Source organism: Carassius auratus, chromosome 11 (assembly GCF_003368295.1).
Source record: "Carassius auratus strain Wakin chromosome 11, ASM336829v1, whole genome shotgun sequence".
Classification (NCBI taxonomy): Eukaryota; Metazoa; Chordata; class Actinopteri; order Cypriniformes; family Cyprinidae; genus Carassius; species Carassius auratus.
In genome coordinates this window covers 18,293,841-18,314,239 of record NC_039253.1, presented here as the reverse complement: position 1 = coordinate 18,314,239, position 20,399 = coordinate 18,293,841, and the positions used below count along the sequence as shown (strand labels likewise).

General features: G+C 40.7%; 2 protein-coding genes across 2 annotated transcripts; both read right to left on the bottom strand.

Annotated features, from left to right (window-relative positions):
- Window positions 1–1,240: 1,240 nt before the first annotated feature.
- On the bottom strand, window positions 1,241–3,297 carry LOC113110613 (son of sevenless homolog 1-like). Its single transcript, XM_026274725.1, has 3 exons — window positions 3,090–3,297; window positions 1,678–1,796; window positions 1,241–1,567 (listed from the first exon to the last, which is right to left on the bottom strand). Exons 1-3 carry the CDS (start codon window positions 3,295–3,297, stop codon window positions 1,241–1,243), a joined length of 654 nt encoding a protein of 217 aa, XP_026130510.1.
- Window positions 3,298–4,611: 1,314 nt separating this feature from the next.
- Window positions 4,612–20,124, bottom strand: LOC113110612 (son of sevenless homolog 1-like). The gene is made up of 14 exons (XM_026274724.1): window positions 20,120–20,124; window positions 19,955–20,042; window positions 18,908–19,035; window positions 14,859–15,150; window positions 13,848–14,214; window positions 12,222–12,303; window positions 11,823–11,945; window positions 11,533–11,636; window positions 10,475–10,697; window positions 7,496–7,615; window positions 7,255–7,417; window positions 7,029–7,146; window positions 5,194–5,366; window positions 4,612–4,905 (listed from the first exon to the last, which is right to left on the bottom strand). Exons 1-14 carry the CDS (start codon window positions 20,122–20,124, stop codon window positions 4,627–4,629), a joined length of 2,265 nt encoding a protein of 754 aa, XP_026130509.1. The 3' UTR covers window positions 4,612–4,626.
- Window positions 20,125–20,399: the final 275 nt, after the last annotated feature.

The following is a 20,399-nucleotide window of genomic DNA, read 5'->3' as shown; positions in this document are numbered from 1 at the left end:
ACAATGGATGTCAATGGGTGCCATCAATTATCTGGTCACTCACAGTTCTCTCAGTATCTTCTAATGCTGGGCAATGATTAATCACATCTAAAATAAGTTATTGTTTTTATCATATATGTGTGTGTACTGTTTATATTTATTATGTATATATAAAGATACACACATACAATATATGTTAAGAAAATATTTACATGTTTATATTTATATTCATATAATTTATATTATACATAAATATATTAAATATATAAACATATTTTTCTTAAAAATATACATGCATGTGTGTGTATTTATATATACACCCATAATAAATATATACAGTACACACACACACACACACATATATTATGTACAGAATTGTTTTTATTCAGAATGTTGGTTAGTAATGATTAATTGTTGCCCAGCACTAAAATCTTCTTTCGTGTCCTTATAAATGTTTTCTAATTATTTTTGAGAATGTTAACAAAATTTCAGTTCATTATATGGGCAAAAAATACTGTGGTCTATGGGTGCCGTCAGCTGTTTGGTTACCAACATTCTAAAATGTGTTCTATTTATTTTTTTAAATGTTGGTAACAAAACTTCAGTTCCCTTTGATTTCCATTATATGGGCAAAAAATACTATGGAAGTCTATGGGTGCCATCAGCCATCACCAACATTTCTCAAACTATATTCAAGTAATTATAAATGTCTTCTAAATATTTTGAAGAATGCTTTCGTTCCCATTGATTAGATGGTCAAAAACTACTATGGAAGTCTATGGGTGCCGTCAGCTGTTTGGTTACCAACATGCATTTTTTTTTTTTTTTTTTTGAGGGGTTCTTCTAAGTGTCTTCTAATTATAAAAAAAATGTTGGTAACAAAACAATTTTGGTTCCCACTGACTATTACATGGAGCATAAATACTATGGAAGTCTATGGGTGCCGTCAGCTGTTTGGTTACCAACATTCTAAAAATATAAATATTTTGGGGTTGCCTTTTAATTATTTTTGAAGAATACTGGTAGCAAATTTCCAGTTCCCCTTTATTTCCATTACATGGAAAACACGTATTCTTTGTGTTCAGCAGCAGAAAGAAACTCATCTAGGTTTGGAGCAGCTTGAGCGTGACTAAGCACTGACAGAATTCCCGTTTCTCTGCTGAACCGCCCCTTTAAGGGCACATGTTGCTGTCGTCTGGTCTGCAGCACTGTCTGTAAGCGCGTCTACGAGGGGTTGGCGTTCTCCAGCAGCGGCGGCCCGTCACGGTGCACCGACTCTCTCTTGTAGGTCTTGGGCGGGAGTTTTGGGGATGGGTGACTGCGAGGTGCTGTGGCGCGGCGGGACGGGTGGCCCGGGCATCTGCGGAGGGAAGAAGGCCTGGCTGGCTTCGGAGCGGCGTCCCGGTGGAGGCGGCTGCAGGTGCAGCGGGGAGCTGGAGAACACGTCTGGGGTCCGCACCGGCTCCCGCGGCGGCAGGGTGGGGGGGCTGTCGGGCGGCTCTGTCAGAGAGTAACGGGGCGAGTACACTTTAGTGGTGGGGTGCCGTGGGGGGATCGCCGGAGGACTGTCCAGGTGCTTGGACATCATCTGAAACACACCAACACAGCACTCCATCACACACGGAGCTCGGAGAGATCCCGATCTAGGATCTCTCTATTAATAAAGAGCAGGAGATGAAGCGCTGAAGGTGCCGGCACCTTGGAGGGCGAGGCCTCGGCGGGCGCAGACTCCGGCCGGCGGCGCGGTGGGATCGGCGGAGGAACGGGAAGCTCGTCATTCCGGAGGAAACTCATCATCGAGGACACTGAGGAAGATCCTGAGACACACACACACACACACACACTGATGACATCACAAGTGCACACAGGTTCAAGGAGAACATGGAATTTCTCCACACACATATTTGCTTCACATGCTCATTTGAAGTTACTTCAAGGTTTTTTCCCAAAAATATTTTTCATTGCCTTATATGTCCAAATTTTTTTTTTTACATTTATCAAAAATCAAAGCTTGGTGGAAATCCCATGTTCTGAAAGATGAAGTGCTATGCAGGTGATTTAAGACATTAAGGTCTGATCAGACGACGATGCTGAGCTAAAATGATAAATGACTGTCCTCTCTCTCTCTCTCTTCACCGTTCACACATCTCGTCCTCAAATACATACACTATTACCTTCCTAGACAGTTCTTTAAGAGTTAAGAAAGTACTATAAAGGTATTGAATCAAGCAGTGTCCTGCACATGTAAAGAGATCCAGCGGAGGACAGACGACACACAGACGCATGAGTGAAGACACGAGACGCTTAGATACTAACGTGGGCCGTGTGGGAGAGAGACCGGAGCGAATATAGTGTCAGTGTCTGTCAGGAGCAGAGAGAAACACAAGAGAACAGCTTCAGCACATTCTCACTGGATCACTGACTCAACCAATGGACACAGCTCAGGGGCGGGACTATCTGTGTGTCTGGCCAATGGCAGACCGGGGAGCATTACCTCATTTTCACAATAATTAATTCAGAAATTATATACAACTGACTACTCTCCAAACTAACTGTGGTTACGCACATCTGCTGATGAGGATTTAATAATAATAATAATAATAATAATAATGATAACACTACCAGACAAAAGTTTAAATAAAATTCATGTCTTTTCTGTGTGAATCTCTGTTAAAGTGTCATTTATAAATGTGTGTGTGTGTCTCTGTGTGTGTGTCTCTCTCTCTCTCTCTCTCTCTGTGTGTGTGTGTCTCTCTCTCTGTGTGTGTCTCTCTCTCTCTCTCTGTGTGTGTCTCTCTCTCTCTCTCTGTGTGTGTCTCTCTCTCTCTCTGTGTGTGTGTGTGTGTGTCTCTCTCTCTCTCTCTCTCTCTCTCTGTGTGTGTGTGTGTCTCTCTCTCTCTCTGTGTCTCTCTCTCTGTCTCTCTCTCTCTCTCTCTCTCTGTGTCTCTCTCTCCTCTCTGTCTCTCTCTCTCTCTCTCTCTCTCTGTGTGTGTGTGTGTGGTCTCTCTCTCTCTCTCTGTGTCTCTCTCTCTGTGTCTCTCTCTCCTCTCTCTCTCTGTGTCTCTCTCTCTCTCTCTCTCTCTCTGTGTGTGTGTGTGTGGGGGTCGTACTGGAGTGGAAGGGCTGGAGGGCGGCTGTGGCGAGTCGAACACGCTGCAGATGTCGGTGGAGCTGGATGTGGTGGGAGGCTGCTGGAGGCGTCAGTGGAGTGCGGGGAGAGTTGGGAGCTGAAGCGGCGCTGCTCTCCGTCTCACTGTCCGGGATGCGGCTGTAGCTGATCTTTCGGGGCTCGTTCTGCAGCGGCGTCGGGTGCCGCATGGTTCCTGGGCGGACGGTGGACGGGCGAACACCCGGAGACTTCAGAGGATAGCTGTACTTCTTTTGGCTGTGAGAGGAAGACAAATGAGAAGAAATCCACAATACATCTATGATATACAGTATGAGATATATATATATATATATATATATATCAGTTAGTGTCCAACATTGCACTAAAACTCTATCATCCTAAATTTAAAGGTACAGGTTGTAGGACCTGCCACTAGAGGGCGCACTACCAAAACAATAACAATCGCGTGGTTTGATGACACTAAAGGAGCGTGGAATGATGGGATTTGTTGTCTTCTACCCAACCGCTGACGGCCATCAATCAGACAGAAAGATAAATTCTGGATTAAACGCGTGTTCACCGATTTGCGCGAGTAGATTACGTACAAACTCAATGCAAAGACGCGATCAGACGATGGATCAGACGTGTCCTCGTGCGTTTGGTGTGTATGCCTCATAATACTAATCTTGTTGATCGTTATAAAAGAATACGTTTTCTGTAAAGATACGAATCAAAACAACTCACCTGTCCAGTAAAACACAAGTGAGATCAGCATCTCTTTCTAGCTGAAGTTTGTCGCGAAGCTACTTCCGCATTTGTCCACGACACTGTTGCCATGTGGTTTCTACGTCAGAAAAGGCGGTAACTAAGGGTAACTAATGTGATTGACAGGTGACTGCACTTCCCTGTGTCACTGTTTGGGAATCTTCTCATGATTTACAAGTAGTTGAAACATTAGAGATATTGTTAGTAATCAGCTGGACAAAATATATAACACTAGCCTGGTGGATATATTTTACTGCAAATATCTTACAAATTGTACTTTTAAGTCAAAATATGTAAACAATAAAAAAAAATCTTAAAAAAACTCATATATACAGACATTTTAAACAATAAAATCTTACATTTTATTAAAATTTATATTTTCATCAGGAATATATTTATTCTAGTTATGCCAACCGCTAAAACTTTGTATTGGGTAGAAATTACTATTTGTGAGTAAGAAAAAAAAAAAAAAAGATTTTAATTACCAATATTTTTTTTTACATTTTTTTTTTTTCAAAGAAATTATATTGTAATATAATAAATGAATATTGAAATTATATAAAAAATACTAATGTAATGTAAAAATAATTAATATTTAATAAAATTATTTGTGTTTACTATTTTTAAATAATTATTGTAATTATATTATTGTCGGTTCTAAATTCAGTAAATGAGTTTGAGAATGAGCATCTTTCTCATTACAGCAGAAGTTTCCTCTGAATGCGTTCTCTCACAGTGAGGGCATGGGAGTAAACAGAAGGGTTCCACCAGAGTCATGTTCTGGGCTCTTTCTCTGTTACACAAGTGACCTCGTGCTTATTCTGGTTCAGCTCTCTAAGCACTGGAGGGTTTAGCACAGAGATCAGGAGGCTCGGTGTGTGTGTGTGTGTGTGTTGTGTAACCGTACGTGTGTGTGCAGCGTGAGACACACTTACGAATCGAGGCAGTGTGCGAGCGTTACGCGGCTCGATCTCCAGAGATTTGTTGAACAGATAGTCGGCGAACTCCTTCTCCGTCATGTCCTCCATCGGGTTCAGGTTCTCAAAGAACTTCTGCAGCATCAACAGAATAAGAATTTTACTTTTTTATATAGTTTTCACAGATTTAAATTTGAAATAGAAGGCTTTTCTAATATTATTAGTGCTGTCAATCGATTAAATTAAAATTTCTGAAATTAATTGCAATTAATTCCACCTTTTCATATATACTTTTATATTACAAGAAAACATTCAATCCCCTAATGCCTTTTATTTTTATGACTGTCCTTGATGAAGCATTAATTATGAATTCCTTCTAAGACGTCAGTGAATGTGAAGCGTTGATCAGAGGATGTTTCTGACCTGTATGTCGTTCTCCACACGGAGGCAGTACGGCTGGTTCTGGTACTGCTGGATTTCTCCCGTTATTTCTGCCACTTTCCGCCGTTTGCTGAAGTTGATCAGCTCTTTGCCGTGTCTCTTCAGGAAGTCTGGATTTCCCTCCTCAGTTTTCAGAATATTTGTTAAATAAATCCCTAAAATGAGCAGATCACAATCAAACACAGTCCCATCAGAAACCAAAATAGAAATAAAATAATGAAAAAGTTTATTGCGACATTTTATCTCACGATTCAGGCTCTTTTTTTTCTCCTAAATCTAACTTTATATCTTACAAATTAGGACTTTTATATTTTTACCCATCAGAACTGTGAGAAAGTCTGAATTGTAGCTGGAAACAAAGAATACTGAATTCTGAAGAGAAAAGTCAGAATTGCCAAATATAAAATTGTGAGATAAAACTTTTGAGAAAAATTAGTTGCAAAAAAAATAAAAAATAAAATTGTGATATGCAAACTTAAAGTTACTGGATGTAAACAGATTTGCTATATAAATTCACAATTTTGAATTGCATGACTAAACTGAAGTGCAAGATATAAACTTAAAATTGCGAGGTATACATTTGCAATTTTTAAACAAAAAAATCTGAATTGCGAGATAAATTCTGAATTTTGAGGAACAAAAAGTCAGAATTTCTAGTAGGGCTGGGCAATATGGCCAAAACATTATCATGATAATTATTTTTCATATCAGTTGATATAGATAATTATCACGATAAATTTCAAATCTTTATTTCTTTCTAAAGTCAGATTATTGTTCAAATGTGAAAGTTGTAAAAACCAGACGCTTAATTGTGGTTTTAAACTATTCTTTATAGTAAGAAAATGACAAACACTTCACATTTTTAATTATTTATACTTTTAAAGTAATTTTTCCTTAACATAAATAAATATCTTAATAGCAAAAAATAATTTCTTAGTTCTGCATGTTCTAATGAGTAATACTGTTCCAAACCAAGAAACAGGTTTATGTTGCCTGATAATATTAATAATATAAAACATTTTTTGTCTCTTAGAAATACACATTTGATAGTATTCTGAGTTCAGATGCAGATGTAGATTTATGTTCATTATCAAAATCAGTTATTTATCTGTAAATTAAAAAATAAAAAAAATTTCAGCTGAAACCACAAATATAGCAAAAAAAACTGTAATATGAGTAATTGAGTTGAACAATGGGACCCTGCTTATATCGAACATTTATCAACCTCTTGTTATCGTTTATCGAGGAAATTTATATCGCCCAATAACTTAATCACCCAGCTCTAAGATGTAAATATTATAATTATACATTGTCCAAGATATAAATTAGAAATTTTAGGAAAAAAAGGTCAGAATTGCAAATTATAAATTTGCAAATTTGAAGAATAATGTCAGAATTGCAAGATATAAACACAAATGAGAGGTTTAAATGTAGAATTGTAAGACATTTTCACTATATAAAAAAGAAAAAAAAGAAAAAAAGTTAATCTTACAAAATGTAAACTCAGAATTCAGAGTGAAAAAATTCTGAATTTTGACATATAAATTTGTGAATTTTAGGAAAAAAGAGAGATAAACAGAATGGAGAGATTTAAACAGAAAAAGTAGTCTATCTTGCAAAACTTAAACTCAGAATTGCGAGATAAACTCAGAAATCAGATTTTTTTACCCCACAAAATGTCTTCTAAAAAAAAAGTTTGATTTGTGAGATAAAATGTTGCATTTACCTTTTTTTAATTTTTTTTTATTCCATGGCAAAAACTTTAAAAAACATGTGTTTCTTTATAAAGCATGTGTGTAAATAGAAGATGGACGTACCAAAGAAGGGCACACAGGGCGGGTTGATGGACCTGAGCTTAGCCAGATATTTCTTATAATGATCTTCACTGAGTTCATGAGCTTCCTCCAGAGTCTTCCTCTGTCTGCTGGGGATTTGCTGAAATACAATCACACGCAGGACAAGTTACACGCTGAAATCGCTCTAGTACTAGTGAAGAGCAGCTAATCCAATAGTGCTAGTTAAAGCTGATGAAAACGTTCTGACCTCGAAGGTGTGGTCGAGTCTGTAGACGGGCGATGAGTTCATGGCGCTCACCACCTCCAGAACGCCGTTGAAGTTATTGAGCTCCTGAAAGACCTGCAGGATCTCGATGATGCGTGATACGACAGCCACACGCTCCTCCACGTTCTCCGTTTCTACGATGCACCTGAGGAACACGAGGAACACTTAGACACCAGACACTGTGTGTGTGAGTGATGAGTTAAACACATGAGAGCGAGCGTACTTCTCGAACCACAGCGTGAGGTTGGTGGTGTGGCGGATCATTCGCAGCAGGTTCGGGGAGTTGATCTCCTTGTCTTCTTTAGTCCAAACACTGCCCACCAGCTCCGACGGCTGAACCGCCCTACAGAAGGAGAAAAACACCAGTTATATTCATGTTTCTAGTCTTAAACACTTAGAAAAGAAGGTTCCACTTCAAAATTATGATTTAGAGATACATATTCAATACTTAAAGCAAGAAACTAGGAGAATAAGGTGTAGATATCACCATGTTTCTACAGTTGATCAATCACAGTACAGTCGGACTACTGCTTTACAACTTACATGAAAGTTCTAGTTCTCTACCATGAAAGTAAAGAGGAAAAACTCTTTAAAGATATGCATCGCAATTGAAATCTACAGACGCAAATATATAAAGTGCAAGACAATAAACACTTAAATGTGTATTTTGGATGTTTTCTTTGCACTTTTCTGAAAGAAGAGACATGATATGGAAGCAAAGTAGAGCACAATTACAAAACTAGCTAGTGCATGAAAAAACACTGGTTTGGACTGTAGTGTCAAACCTTATGTGCGTCTGTAGACAATTCCAATGCATATCTTTAAAGAGTTTTTCCTCCACTTCAGCAGCACTTACACACACCAACTTAGCAGTTTTATTCCTCTCTACATTCTGAAGGTTTTTACTGTGGGGATTTAGTTTTTCTCGCTTTATCACCCCATAAATAAGAAAATATTGTCAACAGACAGAACACATACATTTACACCATGTTTTAAGACTAAAATGTTATACAAAACTCAGGAAATGTATATATATTAACAAACCCCACAGTAAAAACTTTCAAAATATAGAGAGGAATAAAACTGCTAAGTTTGGTGTCTGTAAGTGCTGCTGAAGTGGAGAAAAAACTCTTTAAAGATATGCATCGCAATTGAAATCTACAGACGCAAATATATAAAGTGCAAGACAATAAACACTTAAATGTGTATTTAGGATGTTTTCTTTGCACTTGTCTGAAAGAAGAGACATGATATGGAAGCAAAGTAGACCACAATTACAAAACTAGCTAGTGCATAAAAAAACACTGGTTTGGACTGTAGTGTCAAACCTTATGTGCGTCTGTAGATTTCAACTGCGATGCATATCTTTAAAGAGTTTTTCCTCCACTTCAGCAGCACTTACAGACACCAAACTTAGCAGTTTTATTCCTCTCTATATTCTGAAGGATTTTACTGAGGGGATTTTGGATTTCTCACTTTATCACCCCATAAATAAGAAAATAGTCAACAGACAGAAAACATACATTTACACCATGTTTTAGAATTAAAATGTTATACAAAACTCAGGAAATATACATATATTCACAAACCCCACAGTAAAAACCTTCAGAATATAGAGAGGAATAAAACTGCTAAGTCTGGTGTCTGTAAGTGCTGCTAAAGTGGAGAAAAAAACTTTTAGAGGAAAGGTCTTTAATTTGGAATTGAAGTCTTCAGTCACAAATATTTGGAGATTTCAACCTAATTCAAAAAATTGCCAGTGGATGAAAAAACTACGATTTTGTTTTAACTCATGTAAGAGCTTGAACGTAAATACAAGCTTCACTCGTGATGGTTTATTGTAATTGTACTGTAATGTTTCCGGTTTGTTCAGAAATACCGAAACTGACAGCAGCACACCGAAATGAAGTGAAAATCCCCCAGAATGCTCCTTTAGTCAGGAGCCGAGGTGTTTTGAGTGTGTGGTTTGGTTCAGTGTTTTGGGAGACGAGGGCACAGAATTACTCATGGGAAACATCGCTGAGGTGGTGACCTTGGGTACGACGCTCGAAGTCTGTTCCCACAGAGGTGAGGGGAAGTGTGTGTGTTTGTGTGTGTGTGTGTGTGTCACAGCTGGACACTCTATTGTGTTACACTGCCCCATTTTCTGAGCATACAGTTGCCAACAGAGCAGAAAACAAAAATACAAACAGGAAATCCAGCCTTTCCCCTTGTGAAGAAAAAACTACAATAAAATATTAAACAAACACAAAACAAGCAGAAATTAACCTCTAGGCCAGTCCATATGTACATGAGCTCCATACAGCTATGTAATTTATATATTTTTTTAAATGAAAATAATTTTCATGGCCAAAAAATTATTTCAACACACACAAAAAAATGCATGCTTAAATATAAATTTGTATCTGAATTGGGTTTAAGCTGTTCGTGGATTTGGATTACACAGATTCAACATAATCAAACTAATCAACTTAATGTGAAGCATATGTGCCAGTCAAAAAAATAATAATCATATTTTAAAAATGCATTTATTTAAACTGTTTAGAATCAGCAAAAATCTGTTCATTTGGAAAACAATTAAATGTATTTATTTTTTTAAGTATAAACTTAAATATGACTGTGGAAGTGAAACAAGCCATATTCAATGAGATCAAATGTATGATATTGACATAAACCGGATTTATTGATGATAAATATATAACCTGGTTACTGTATATTTTAAAACACATTAAGTTTATTAGTACCATTACATAAATCTGAGCTGTTTGATTATGCATGACTTCAATACACAATAACCTGTTTATGTAAATAGGTCTATATATAAATGCATTGAAAATATGAGTATTCAAATAAAACCCAATGGATAAATGGTTAATAATATACTATTGAACAACAGTGCAGAAGTCCGTTTCTTCATGTATGACATTAAGTTTGCATATTCTGCCAGTTTTTGTTTACGTTCAAACTGTATGTTCAAATGAATGGAAATTTTATACTCAATTCAAATACATAAATCTTAAACCTAAATATTTTTTGAGTGGAGTGTATAATGTGTGTAGGAATTTGTGGTGGCCATCTGCAAATATGTAAATGAGCAGCGTCAACATTCTGCTAAATAGCTCCACTAAAGAAAAACAGGGTTGTTTTGAAATGAGGGCGAGAGAGTAGATGGTGAAAAGATGCCACAGGATGAGGGTCGCACCTGTAGAAGTCTGATTCCAGCAGTGTGAGCTGTCGGGCGATCTCGATGGGGTGAAGGGTCATGAGGTCAAACTGATCCATCTGTCCTGCTTTACACAGGTGCCACTCGATGGGAGGCGGCAAGCTCTCGAACGTGATGTTGTGACTGGGGCCGTTGGCTTGAGCCTGTTTCTTCCTCTGGATGATCTTCGTGATAGACTCCACCCACTTCTTCATGGCCTTACCTGCAGACAGGTGACAGGAGCGATGTTAGAGACCCACCTGAGCGGAGATCAGACTCATGCACAGAGAAATCATTTCCTTTTTAGAAATGATGATGATGGAGAATTACATTTGAATATGGTTACATCATGGCTTATTAGTGCACTATGACATTTGTTATTTTCCACTCCATTTTTATTTTTCTGTATTCTGTTAAATGGTGTGCATTTATAATCAATTTAATTCATATTTATCATATTTAATTTTAATTTTCTGTTAGAAATTTTCTGGATTCCATTTTTATGGTTTAAGTGAATTCTAGAAACTTACAATTTACAATTTTAACAACAGTTCCCTCAGAAATTTTCTATTTTTGTTGCTAAGTGATGCTTATCAGACTGATACATACAACCTTTAAAATAATTACTGCTTTCAATCGATTAAAATAAATGAACCATTTCCAAATTAACCCACCTAATTAAATATATGTTTAAATGGCAATAATGTCACATTCAACTTTGCAATTCATGTCCAGACAACACATAGTGTATTTTTAAATATTTGTTGAATGGCATCTTTTTTATGACTGAAGGCCAGTATCACTCATAGAAATACTGCTGATGTCTCTATTAAATTGTTTTTAAAAGACTTATAACATAACATTGTGAGTTGTGAGTGGGGTGGCCAGCCCTAGCTCCGCCCCCCATTAAATATTTGTAATAATCGCCTGTGATGACAAAAAATAAATAAATAAATTCTCTATTATAGAGTGAATCTGGGTTTGACTAAGGCCCTACACATCTCCATTGTTTGATCATGTTTGATGATGATGATGATGATGATGGAGGTTTCTCGCACCTCTGACCGTGCCGATGAACTCCTCCAGTCTCCGCAGCAGCTGAGCGTCTCTCTCGAAGTCATAGAAGTGATGCTCCACCCAGTGCCTGCACACATTCAACACCCTGCACACACACACACACACACACACAGAGACAGAGACATGAGAGTGTGACGCGGTACTGATCTGTGTGTGTTTGTGTGTGTGTGAGAGTGTGAGTGTGTTTGTGTGTGTCTCAGTGTGTGTGTGTGCGTGAGAGTGTGTGTGTGTGTGAGTCTAAGTGTGTGTGTGTGTGTGTGTGTGTGTGTACCTGAGCTGCACCGGCTGGACGAACTCTTTGCGGAAGCGTTTGAGTTCTGCGCTCTGCGGCTGGTCTCCGTTCTCGATGGCCATCTGATCCGCTTCCGTGGGTTTAGGTTCAGGAATCTCAAACCTGGAACACACACACACACACACACACACACACACACACAGACGTCTGGAGAGATGTTTCCATGGATACGACAATAACTCCACAGTGAGAGCAAAGATTATCATCACGACCAACAGAAAACCTGTAAATAAACACCTGAGCTGTTTTTCATTTGAATCACCGTATTACAATAATCAAAAAAAAAAAAAAAAAAAAGGTAATGATCACATGACAGTGAAACTAAACTAAACGCACTGAACTCTTTGTGCACCACTGATGAATCAAATCTCATCTGACCTCTCCATGAGCAGACCCAGCAGCTCCTGAGGTTTACAGAACGACCGGTACGTGGTCAGGAACGTCCTGACGAAGTTAGGATCTGGAGAAGAGAGGAGAGATCTCTGGTTATCAAACCATTTCCTTCATTCAGAGCGAACGACACACAGGAGAAGGGCAGAACCACTCATCTCCACATCTAAACTCAGTTTTACACCAGCTCAGTTAGTTTTGAAGACTTCATTTACTGAAATAAAAACTTGCTCAAATGAGATGAAAGTTATGTAAATACATTTTTTTTCATGATAAAAAATACAAATTCCCCTGACGTTACACACATAACAGCCGTTTTCAGATAACTCTCATCGAGGACAAACACATGATCAGTGGCTCATTATTCATATTATTATATATTGTGTGTGTGTGTGTGTTGTGTGTGTGTCCTCACGGAGCGGAGCATGATGGATCTGTTCTGTTCTGACCGACGCAAACAATAGAAGCTCAGCTCCAAACAATCAGCCTGGAATTATTCTAGCCAGGAAACAGACACTCGGCTCTGACGCACAACACACACACACACACACACACACACACACACACACTGAAAATAGATCCAGGACCACTAGATTCTGATTGTAGGACGGAGAGAACACACACACACACACACACACACACACTCATTAACGGGAGGGTCACTCACTAACGATCATTAACCCTCATCCACACCCTAAACGATCCGCAGCACTGTGTGTGACACAGGACACACCTTCTTCCCTTCACACACACACACACACACACACACACACAGTTTTCCTCCGAGCGTCTGTTTCCTGTGCATTATTAGAAACCGCGGCTGCTGGAGCGTCCCGTGGAAGCGGCTCTATATTTACCCCGACCCTCTGTGACAGGAAGTGCACTCAGGTGAGAGGAGCGGGAAACACCCATCAGAGGAATCCAGAGGGACACACACACACACACACACACACACACACGGTCCCGCTGAAGAGAGACCTAACCCTAGACTTATCAACATTGAGATCATTAGTTCTACCTTCACAAGCTGGAGTGAGTTGATCAGCTGTCGAAAGAGTTGATCCCTAACCACACACACACACACACACACACACACACACACAGGAAGGACACCGCACAGATTCCAGCTGAACTTGTTCTGGAACAGCGCTTGTTTTTCTCTCTTATCAGCTGCAGTTGTGTTATGGACACTGAAACAAAGCAGGTCAGTGCTCTGTGACGTCCAGCAGACGAGTGTTTACTGACCGCTCTTCACTCTTCACTGAGACGGAGCTTGTGAAACACAGCAGTAATGCGCTTTAGTGCTGGCACAGAACAACACACCGAAGCAGACCGGCTCAAACCGAGTCTGGTTTCAGACTCACGACTGATCTACAGGATCAGGATTACAGATTAGGACAGATGTTCAAGAGTCGTGCACTGTTTCTGAAAGAAGTCTCTTCTGCTCTCAAAGGCTTGCGTTTATCTGATCAAAGATACAGTAAACATAGTGAAATATTATTCTAATGTAAAACATCTGTGTTCTGTGTGAATCTGTGTTAAAGTGTAATGTATTTCTGTGATGCTCCGCTGTATTTCCAGTCCTCAGTCACATGATCTTCAGGAATCACTCACCGGCGTACATGTGGAAGGTCAGCCGCTCGATGAGCTTCAGCACCGTTCCGGCTTTGATGATGGGAATGCCGGATTTGGACTGGACGTTCTCCTCGAACACCACGTTCTCCTCGGAGTCGGGCTGAGCGAAGCGGTACACCTCGGCCCCGGGGAGCCTCATCTGCTCCTCCTTCTCCTCCTGCATCATGGCCGTGTCCAGCATGCGCTCCAGCGTGGAGCGGTACTGCAGCGAGATCAGCGCCGACATCCAGCCGTTCTTCTCCTCCGCTGATTTAGCAGCGAACACCACGCTGTTCCCATCCTTCAGGATGATCTCGAAGGCGTGCCGGTACTCGCCCTCCTTGTCGTCCTTGTCGTTGATCTGGACCTGTTCAAGAACACACGAAGGTTCAGAACATTTTGATCGAATTGTCTGGTTTGTTTTTAGCAAATGTTACAACCAGGGCTGTCGACTCAATGTGTTCATTTGGGGCAATTATGGGAAAAAAAAATAACACGTTTGATGTAGGCACCACACACAGAGCTGTCCGTCATCTTACTGACCGACTGAATCAAGTTCTGAATGAATCAAGTGAGTGAACGATTCAGTGACTCATTAAAAAAAAAAAAGAATGACTGAATGAATCAGCCGTTTGAACAAATCAATTGAATGAATGAGTCAATGACTTTCTTTTTTTAATTAAAAATAATTAAACATTTCAATATTGTTTAAAAATCATGTTGAATCAAAATATTTCCTTCTAAAGATACTTTTAGTAATGTCAATTCAATTGAAAAAGATTTCGTTCTGAAACGAAGCAAATGAGTCATTGAATCATTCGCTCACTTGATTCGTTCAAAGCTGTAGACTCATGAATTAATTCGTTCAGTCGTCCTGCATCGTGTCGATCAGTTCATCAGTATAATCTGGATGTGACGGGGGCGTTTCATGCATTAATCATATTTGTTCAATTATTAATCGCACCGAACGTTAATTGTAAGGTGTGCTTATATAGTTTGCCGAGTGCGCACCTTCCTCATGAAGAACTTCTCCTTGAGCCGGTACTCGGCGGCGCTGGCTCCGGGCAGACGCGGCTGGCCGTGGTTGGACTTGCAGCAGATCATCAGGCCGTCGAACAGGAAGATGTGGCGCTCGTGTTTGGCTCCGACCCGTGTGAGCGTCCCCTCCATGATGAACTCGTTGCAGCACTGGCCGATGTCTTTGCCCTCCCAGCCGTCGATGTTCCTCTGGATCTCATTCATCTTCTTGATGGCCAGATGTTTGCCCTTCATCTGCTGACTGTAGAAGCGGCACGCCGACTCGCTGAGACACACACACACACACACACACAGCTTTAGTTATTTCAGTGCATCAAAACTACAACCATAATAACGCTCAATGACATGTACTACATAGATCCAAATGAATCATTTTGAAATCTTATCAGAATCAAATCAAGAGCTTGTAAATCAGAATCTAATTGTTTACTGACAATCTGTCAACACACAGCTGTAGAATAATAGCACAGCTGAAGCACACAGTACCATCACTGGAGAGGATGAGGAAGGAAGGGGAGATGAATCTGCTCTTACTCAGGAATAAGTCAAGTCCTGGAGGTTCCTTACCATCACCAACCTTTAAATAACCAGTGTACAGTGGCCAAAAGCCCTCCAGGACCTGAAGGAGACATGCTTCTACACCATCAGATTGAGTCTAAGATGATCTTAGTAGGAGCAGGAGTCTCAATGACTCTGGTGTTATAAATCACAGGAACTAGTGAAAGACGTCTTACTTCTGAGTGTGTTTGTGGACACGCTGAGCGCAGACTGTCCCTCCTCATCACAGCGTCTCACTGAAGAGCGCCACACGCTGGAGCAGAGCCACACTGCACTATTACTCTATTACCCTCCACACACACATGCAATCACTCACTCGCACACACTCTCACACACACACACACACACACTCTCGCTCCCTCACTCGTTCACTCACACACTCACTCACACACACACACACACACTCACTCGCACACACTCTCACTCACACACTCACTCACTCTCAAACACACACACACACACACACTTACTCGCACACACACACACTCTCACTCACTTACTCTCACACACACACGCACACACACTCTCACACACACACACACACACACAAACTCACTCTCTCTCACACACACACACACTCAATTACACACTCACTCACCCACGCATGCACTAACACTCTCTCACACTCACTCACTCACTCTCTCACTCTCACACACACACACACAAACTCACACTCACTCTCTTTCACTCATTCACTAACACACACACACACACTCTCTCTCTCTCACACACAATCACTCACTCATGCACATGCACTCTAACTCGTTCACTCACACACGCACAAACATATGCGCACACACACGCACACTCACTCTCTCTCACACTCGTTCACTCACACTCACACTCTCTATCACTTGTTCACTCACTCACACTTATTCACTAACACACTCTCTCACTCGTTCACTCAATCACTCACACACACTTGTTCACTTACTCACTTACACACGCACACAGACACACACACACACACACACACACACAATCACTCTCTGACTCATTCACTCACACTCACTCTCTCAAACACACACACACACTCTCTCTCACTCGTTCACTCACACTCACTTGTTCACTCTTTCTCTCTCACTCGTTCACTCACACACTCACTCTCTCACTCATTCACTCACACTCTCACTCGTTTTCTCTCAAACTCTCTCTCTCTCTCTCGTTCGCTCACACACTCTCTCTCTCACACTCGTTCACTCACACACACACTCTCTCACCAGTTCACTCACACTCATTCTCTCTCACTCACTCGTTCACTCACTCACACACACACACACACACACACACACAAACAAACACACTCACTCTCTCACTCCTTCACTCGCTCTCTCTCTCACACACTCTCTCTCACTCGTTCACTCACACTCACTCTCTCTCACTCGTTCACTCATCCTGTCTCTCTCACTCTTTCACTCACCCTCTCTCTCTCACTCCGTTCACGCACACACTCTCTCACTCGTCACTCACACTCACTCTCTCCCACACTCCCTCACTCGTTAACTCACACTCTTTCTCTCACTCGCACACAAACTCTCACACACACACACTGTCTCTTTCTCTCACACACTAACTCTCTCTCACTCTCTCACACATTCACTCACTCTCTCTTTCGTTCACTCACACCCACTCACTCACTCTCTCACTCACTCTCTCGCACACTCACACAGCGCACTCACTTCTCTCACACACTCTCTCTCACTCATTTACTCTCACTCACTCACTCGCACACAAATACACACACTCTGTCTCTCACACACTAACTCTCTCTCACTCGTTCACACACACACTCACACACTCTCACTCTCTCTTTCGTTCACTCACACCCACTCACTCACTCACTCACTCGAACACAAACACATACACACACACACTCTCACAAACGCTCACACTCACGCACTCTCTCACACACACTCACACACACACTCTCTCGTTCACTCACTCTCTCTCACTCACTCGCTCAGTCTCACTTGCTTGCACACACACACACACTCTCACTCACACACACACTCACTCACTCTATCACACATTCACTCACTCTATCACACACACACACACACACACTCACTTGCTCACATACACACACCCATTTACTTTCACTCGGTCGCTCACACACACACTCTCTCACTTGCTCACTCTCTCACACGCCCGCTCACACAGAGATTATTTTATTTATTTTCCTCCAGTGAAAAAGTGTTCTGGTCTGAATCAGGAGAGAAATCTGCACAGATCAAGCAGCGTTTAAACAGATCTAAACTAATCTGTGAGAGACAACAGCAGAACACTTTTTCACTGGAGGAAGTGTTATTCTGGATTATAGACTCTATGTGTTTGAGTTAAAATCATCTTAATGCTGGATGTGTTTCAGGTTTTGTCTTCTCCAGATGTTCACTGATGGACTGGAGTGCTGTGGATTATTGGGATGTTTTTATCAGACTCTCATTCTGACGGCACCCATTCACCGCAGAGCATCCATTGATGAGACACTAATACAATGCTACATTTCTACAAACCTGATGAAGACACAAACTCATCCTGATCTTGGATAGACAGAGTGAACATATTTCCAGCTAATGTTTGGTTTTGATCGACGTACTACTACAGATTGAAACAGGACTGTAACTGTAATCTCTTCCTTCACAAGAGCGTCTGATCAACAGAGTTCAACCTCTTCAAAACTAAGAGCTGGTTTACACTGAGATCCCTCCACTCTAAAACTAAACGTTAAAGAGAAAGAATAATGATCTCTCAAGCAATCCAGTTGAATTAAATCAAGTTTTAAACAACACGAGTGAGTTAAATCCATAAATGATCTCAGACGCTCACAATCATCACAGCTCACAGATGGATTCTTGCTTCTGCTCCAATCACGCTCATAACTCCACAAACAGTGTGAAAGTGCTGAGGAACACACACGTACCGTAAGATCAGCCATCTTTTCCACATACACGAACGCATAAAACCCCAGAAACACCAGCCACGGCACAAAACCAGCAGAAACCAGCTCAGATCCTCATGATTCCCTGAGAGAGCGGGCGAGTGACCAAGAGCTGCTTTCCTCTCTCTCTCTCTGAGAACAATAGCAGCCGGGACGCCCAAACCTGACGCAACAGACCCCCACCAGAGAAACACACCAGGGCTGATGGGTGGAGACCCGTGTGTGTGTGTGTGTGTGTGTGTGTGTGAGAAACACTTCATCACATGTATGTTATATACGGACGGGACACAATGGCCACACATAACTCCAACTATAACATTCTAACCCGTAAAGAGTGTGTGTGTGTGTGTGTGTGTGTGTCTGTGCGTGTGTGTCTGTCTGTGCGTGTGTGTGTGTGTGGTGAGTGTGTGTGTGCGTGTGTCTGTGTGTGTGTGTGTGTCTGTGTGTGTGCGTGTCTGTGTGTGTGTGTGTGTGCGCGTGCGTGCGTGCATCTGTGTGTGTGTGTGTGTGTGTGTGTTGTGTGTACCTGAGGCGTCTCTTGGCGAGGCTCTTGGAGCAGATTCTCTCCATGCTGCTCTGCAGGTTCAGGAGGGCGGTGATGGCCTGCTTCAGACACTCTTTATCCTCCTCATCCTCGCTCTTCTCCTCCAGTTGCTGCAGAGAGAAGAGAAACATCTGATCTCATTACTCTGAGTCTCACAAACTGGGCTTCAGCAGCTCACCCTAAAAACTAAGAATTCACTGAAAAACTACAATCTTACAATTCAAAATAAATAATAATTTATTAAATTAAATTATAAATATGAAAATTAATATTTGTACAAATTAAAACAACCAAAAACTTAAAAAATAAAAAAAAGTAAACAAAGAATTTAAAATTAAGTGAATTAAATAATACACTAATTATTTAATAAAAAAAAATTAATAAAACCAAAATTATGTAAAATAAAAATTAAATAATTTTAGACTACAAACAAAATAAGATACTAATTTAAAAATGTGTTAAATCAAAAATATAATATATACAAATAATTTAAATTCAAATCAAAATAAAACGTTTACAAAAAACTAATAATATAATAAAATAAATAATAATAAAATAATATATAATAATTACAAAAATCAAATTGCTAAATTAATGTAATTACATCATTAATTTTTTTTTAATAAATATTTAATTTAAAAATAAACCCAAAGAACATAAATCAGTTAGTACAGTTAATGAACTCCTAAACATGCTAATTAATTAAATCATGTACAGATGAACACGTGAATGCGTTGTTAAACGAACATCTCGTCAGATCATGAGTACACACAGATATTTCTGATTTCAGCCGAGAGGGTCTTGTACAGGCGGCACAGATCTGCTGCGTTCTGCTCCATAATCCCTCAGAAAGAATCCGGGAAAGCAGCTTAGAGCCGCTGGGATGCTGGGAATTCTGGAGCTCTGGAAGAGGCACATGACTCCAGACAGAAGCACTGATCCCAGATCCATAACAACAACACAGTGACTCAAACACTCCTGACATTACACGTTCATTTCAGGTGAGGTGCATTGTGGGATTGAACTCGCCTTCAGAATCTCGAAGTAATGCAGACAGTGGTAGAGGGGGCGTGAGGAGTAACCGTGGCAACACGTACTGCACCGCCTCCTTTGAAGCCTTCACAGATGGACTGGAGACACAGACACAGACACAGACGGTCAGTTCACCTCCACACGGAGCTCAACACTCAGCACAACATCTGTGACCTCTGACCTGCAGGTACAGCGCCGCTCCGGGCTTGGGACAGCTGACTCAGGAAGTGATCGTGGAAGCCGCTGCGCAGGATATCCTGTGCGTACGTCTCGTAGGGGTCAAAGGCCAGCTCCTGAAAATGGCCCACGCCTCAGAGTTAATCGACCACAGGAAACACACACACACACACACACACACTCACACTCACACACTCCAAACACACACACACACAGAGACACACACACACACACTCCAAACACACACACACACACTCTAAACACC

Excerpts from the sequence above, each read along its gene's own strand:
- LOC113110613 (XM_026274725.1), bottom strand. The coding sequence starts at position 3,297 with ATGCGGCACCCGACGCCGCTGCAGAACGAGCCCCGAAAGATCAGCTAC. Across the intron at positions 1,797-3,089 it reads CCTCCAGCCCTTCCACTCCA|GATCTTCCTCAGTGTCCTCG; the intron begins GTACGACCCCCA and ends TGTGTGTCTCAG. Across the intron at positions 1,568-1,677 it reads CCGAGGCCTCGCCCTCCAAG|ATGATGTCCAAGCACCTGGA; the intron begins GTGCCGGCACCT and ends GGTGTGTTTCAG.
- LOC113110612 (XM_026274724.1), bottom strand. Across the intron at positions 12,304-13,847 it reads GACCTTCCACATGTACGCCG|ATCCTAACTTCGTCAGGACG; the intron begins GTGAGTGATTCC and ends TCTCTTCTCCAG. Across the intron at positions 5,367-7,028 it reads GCCCTGTGTGCCCTTCTTTG|GGATTTATTTAACAAATATT; the intron begins GTACGTCCATCT and ends TGCTCATTTTAG.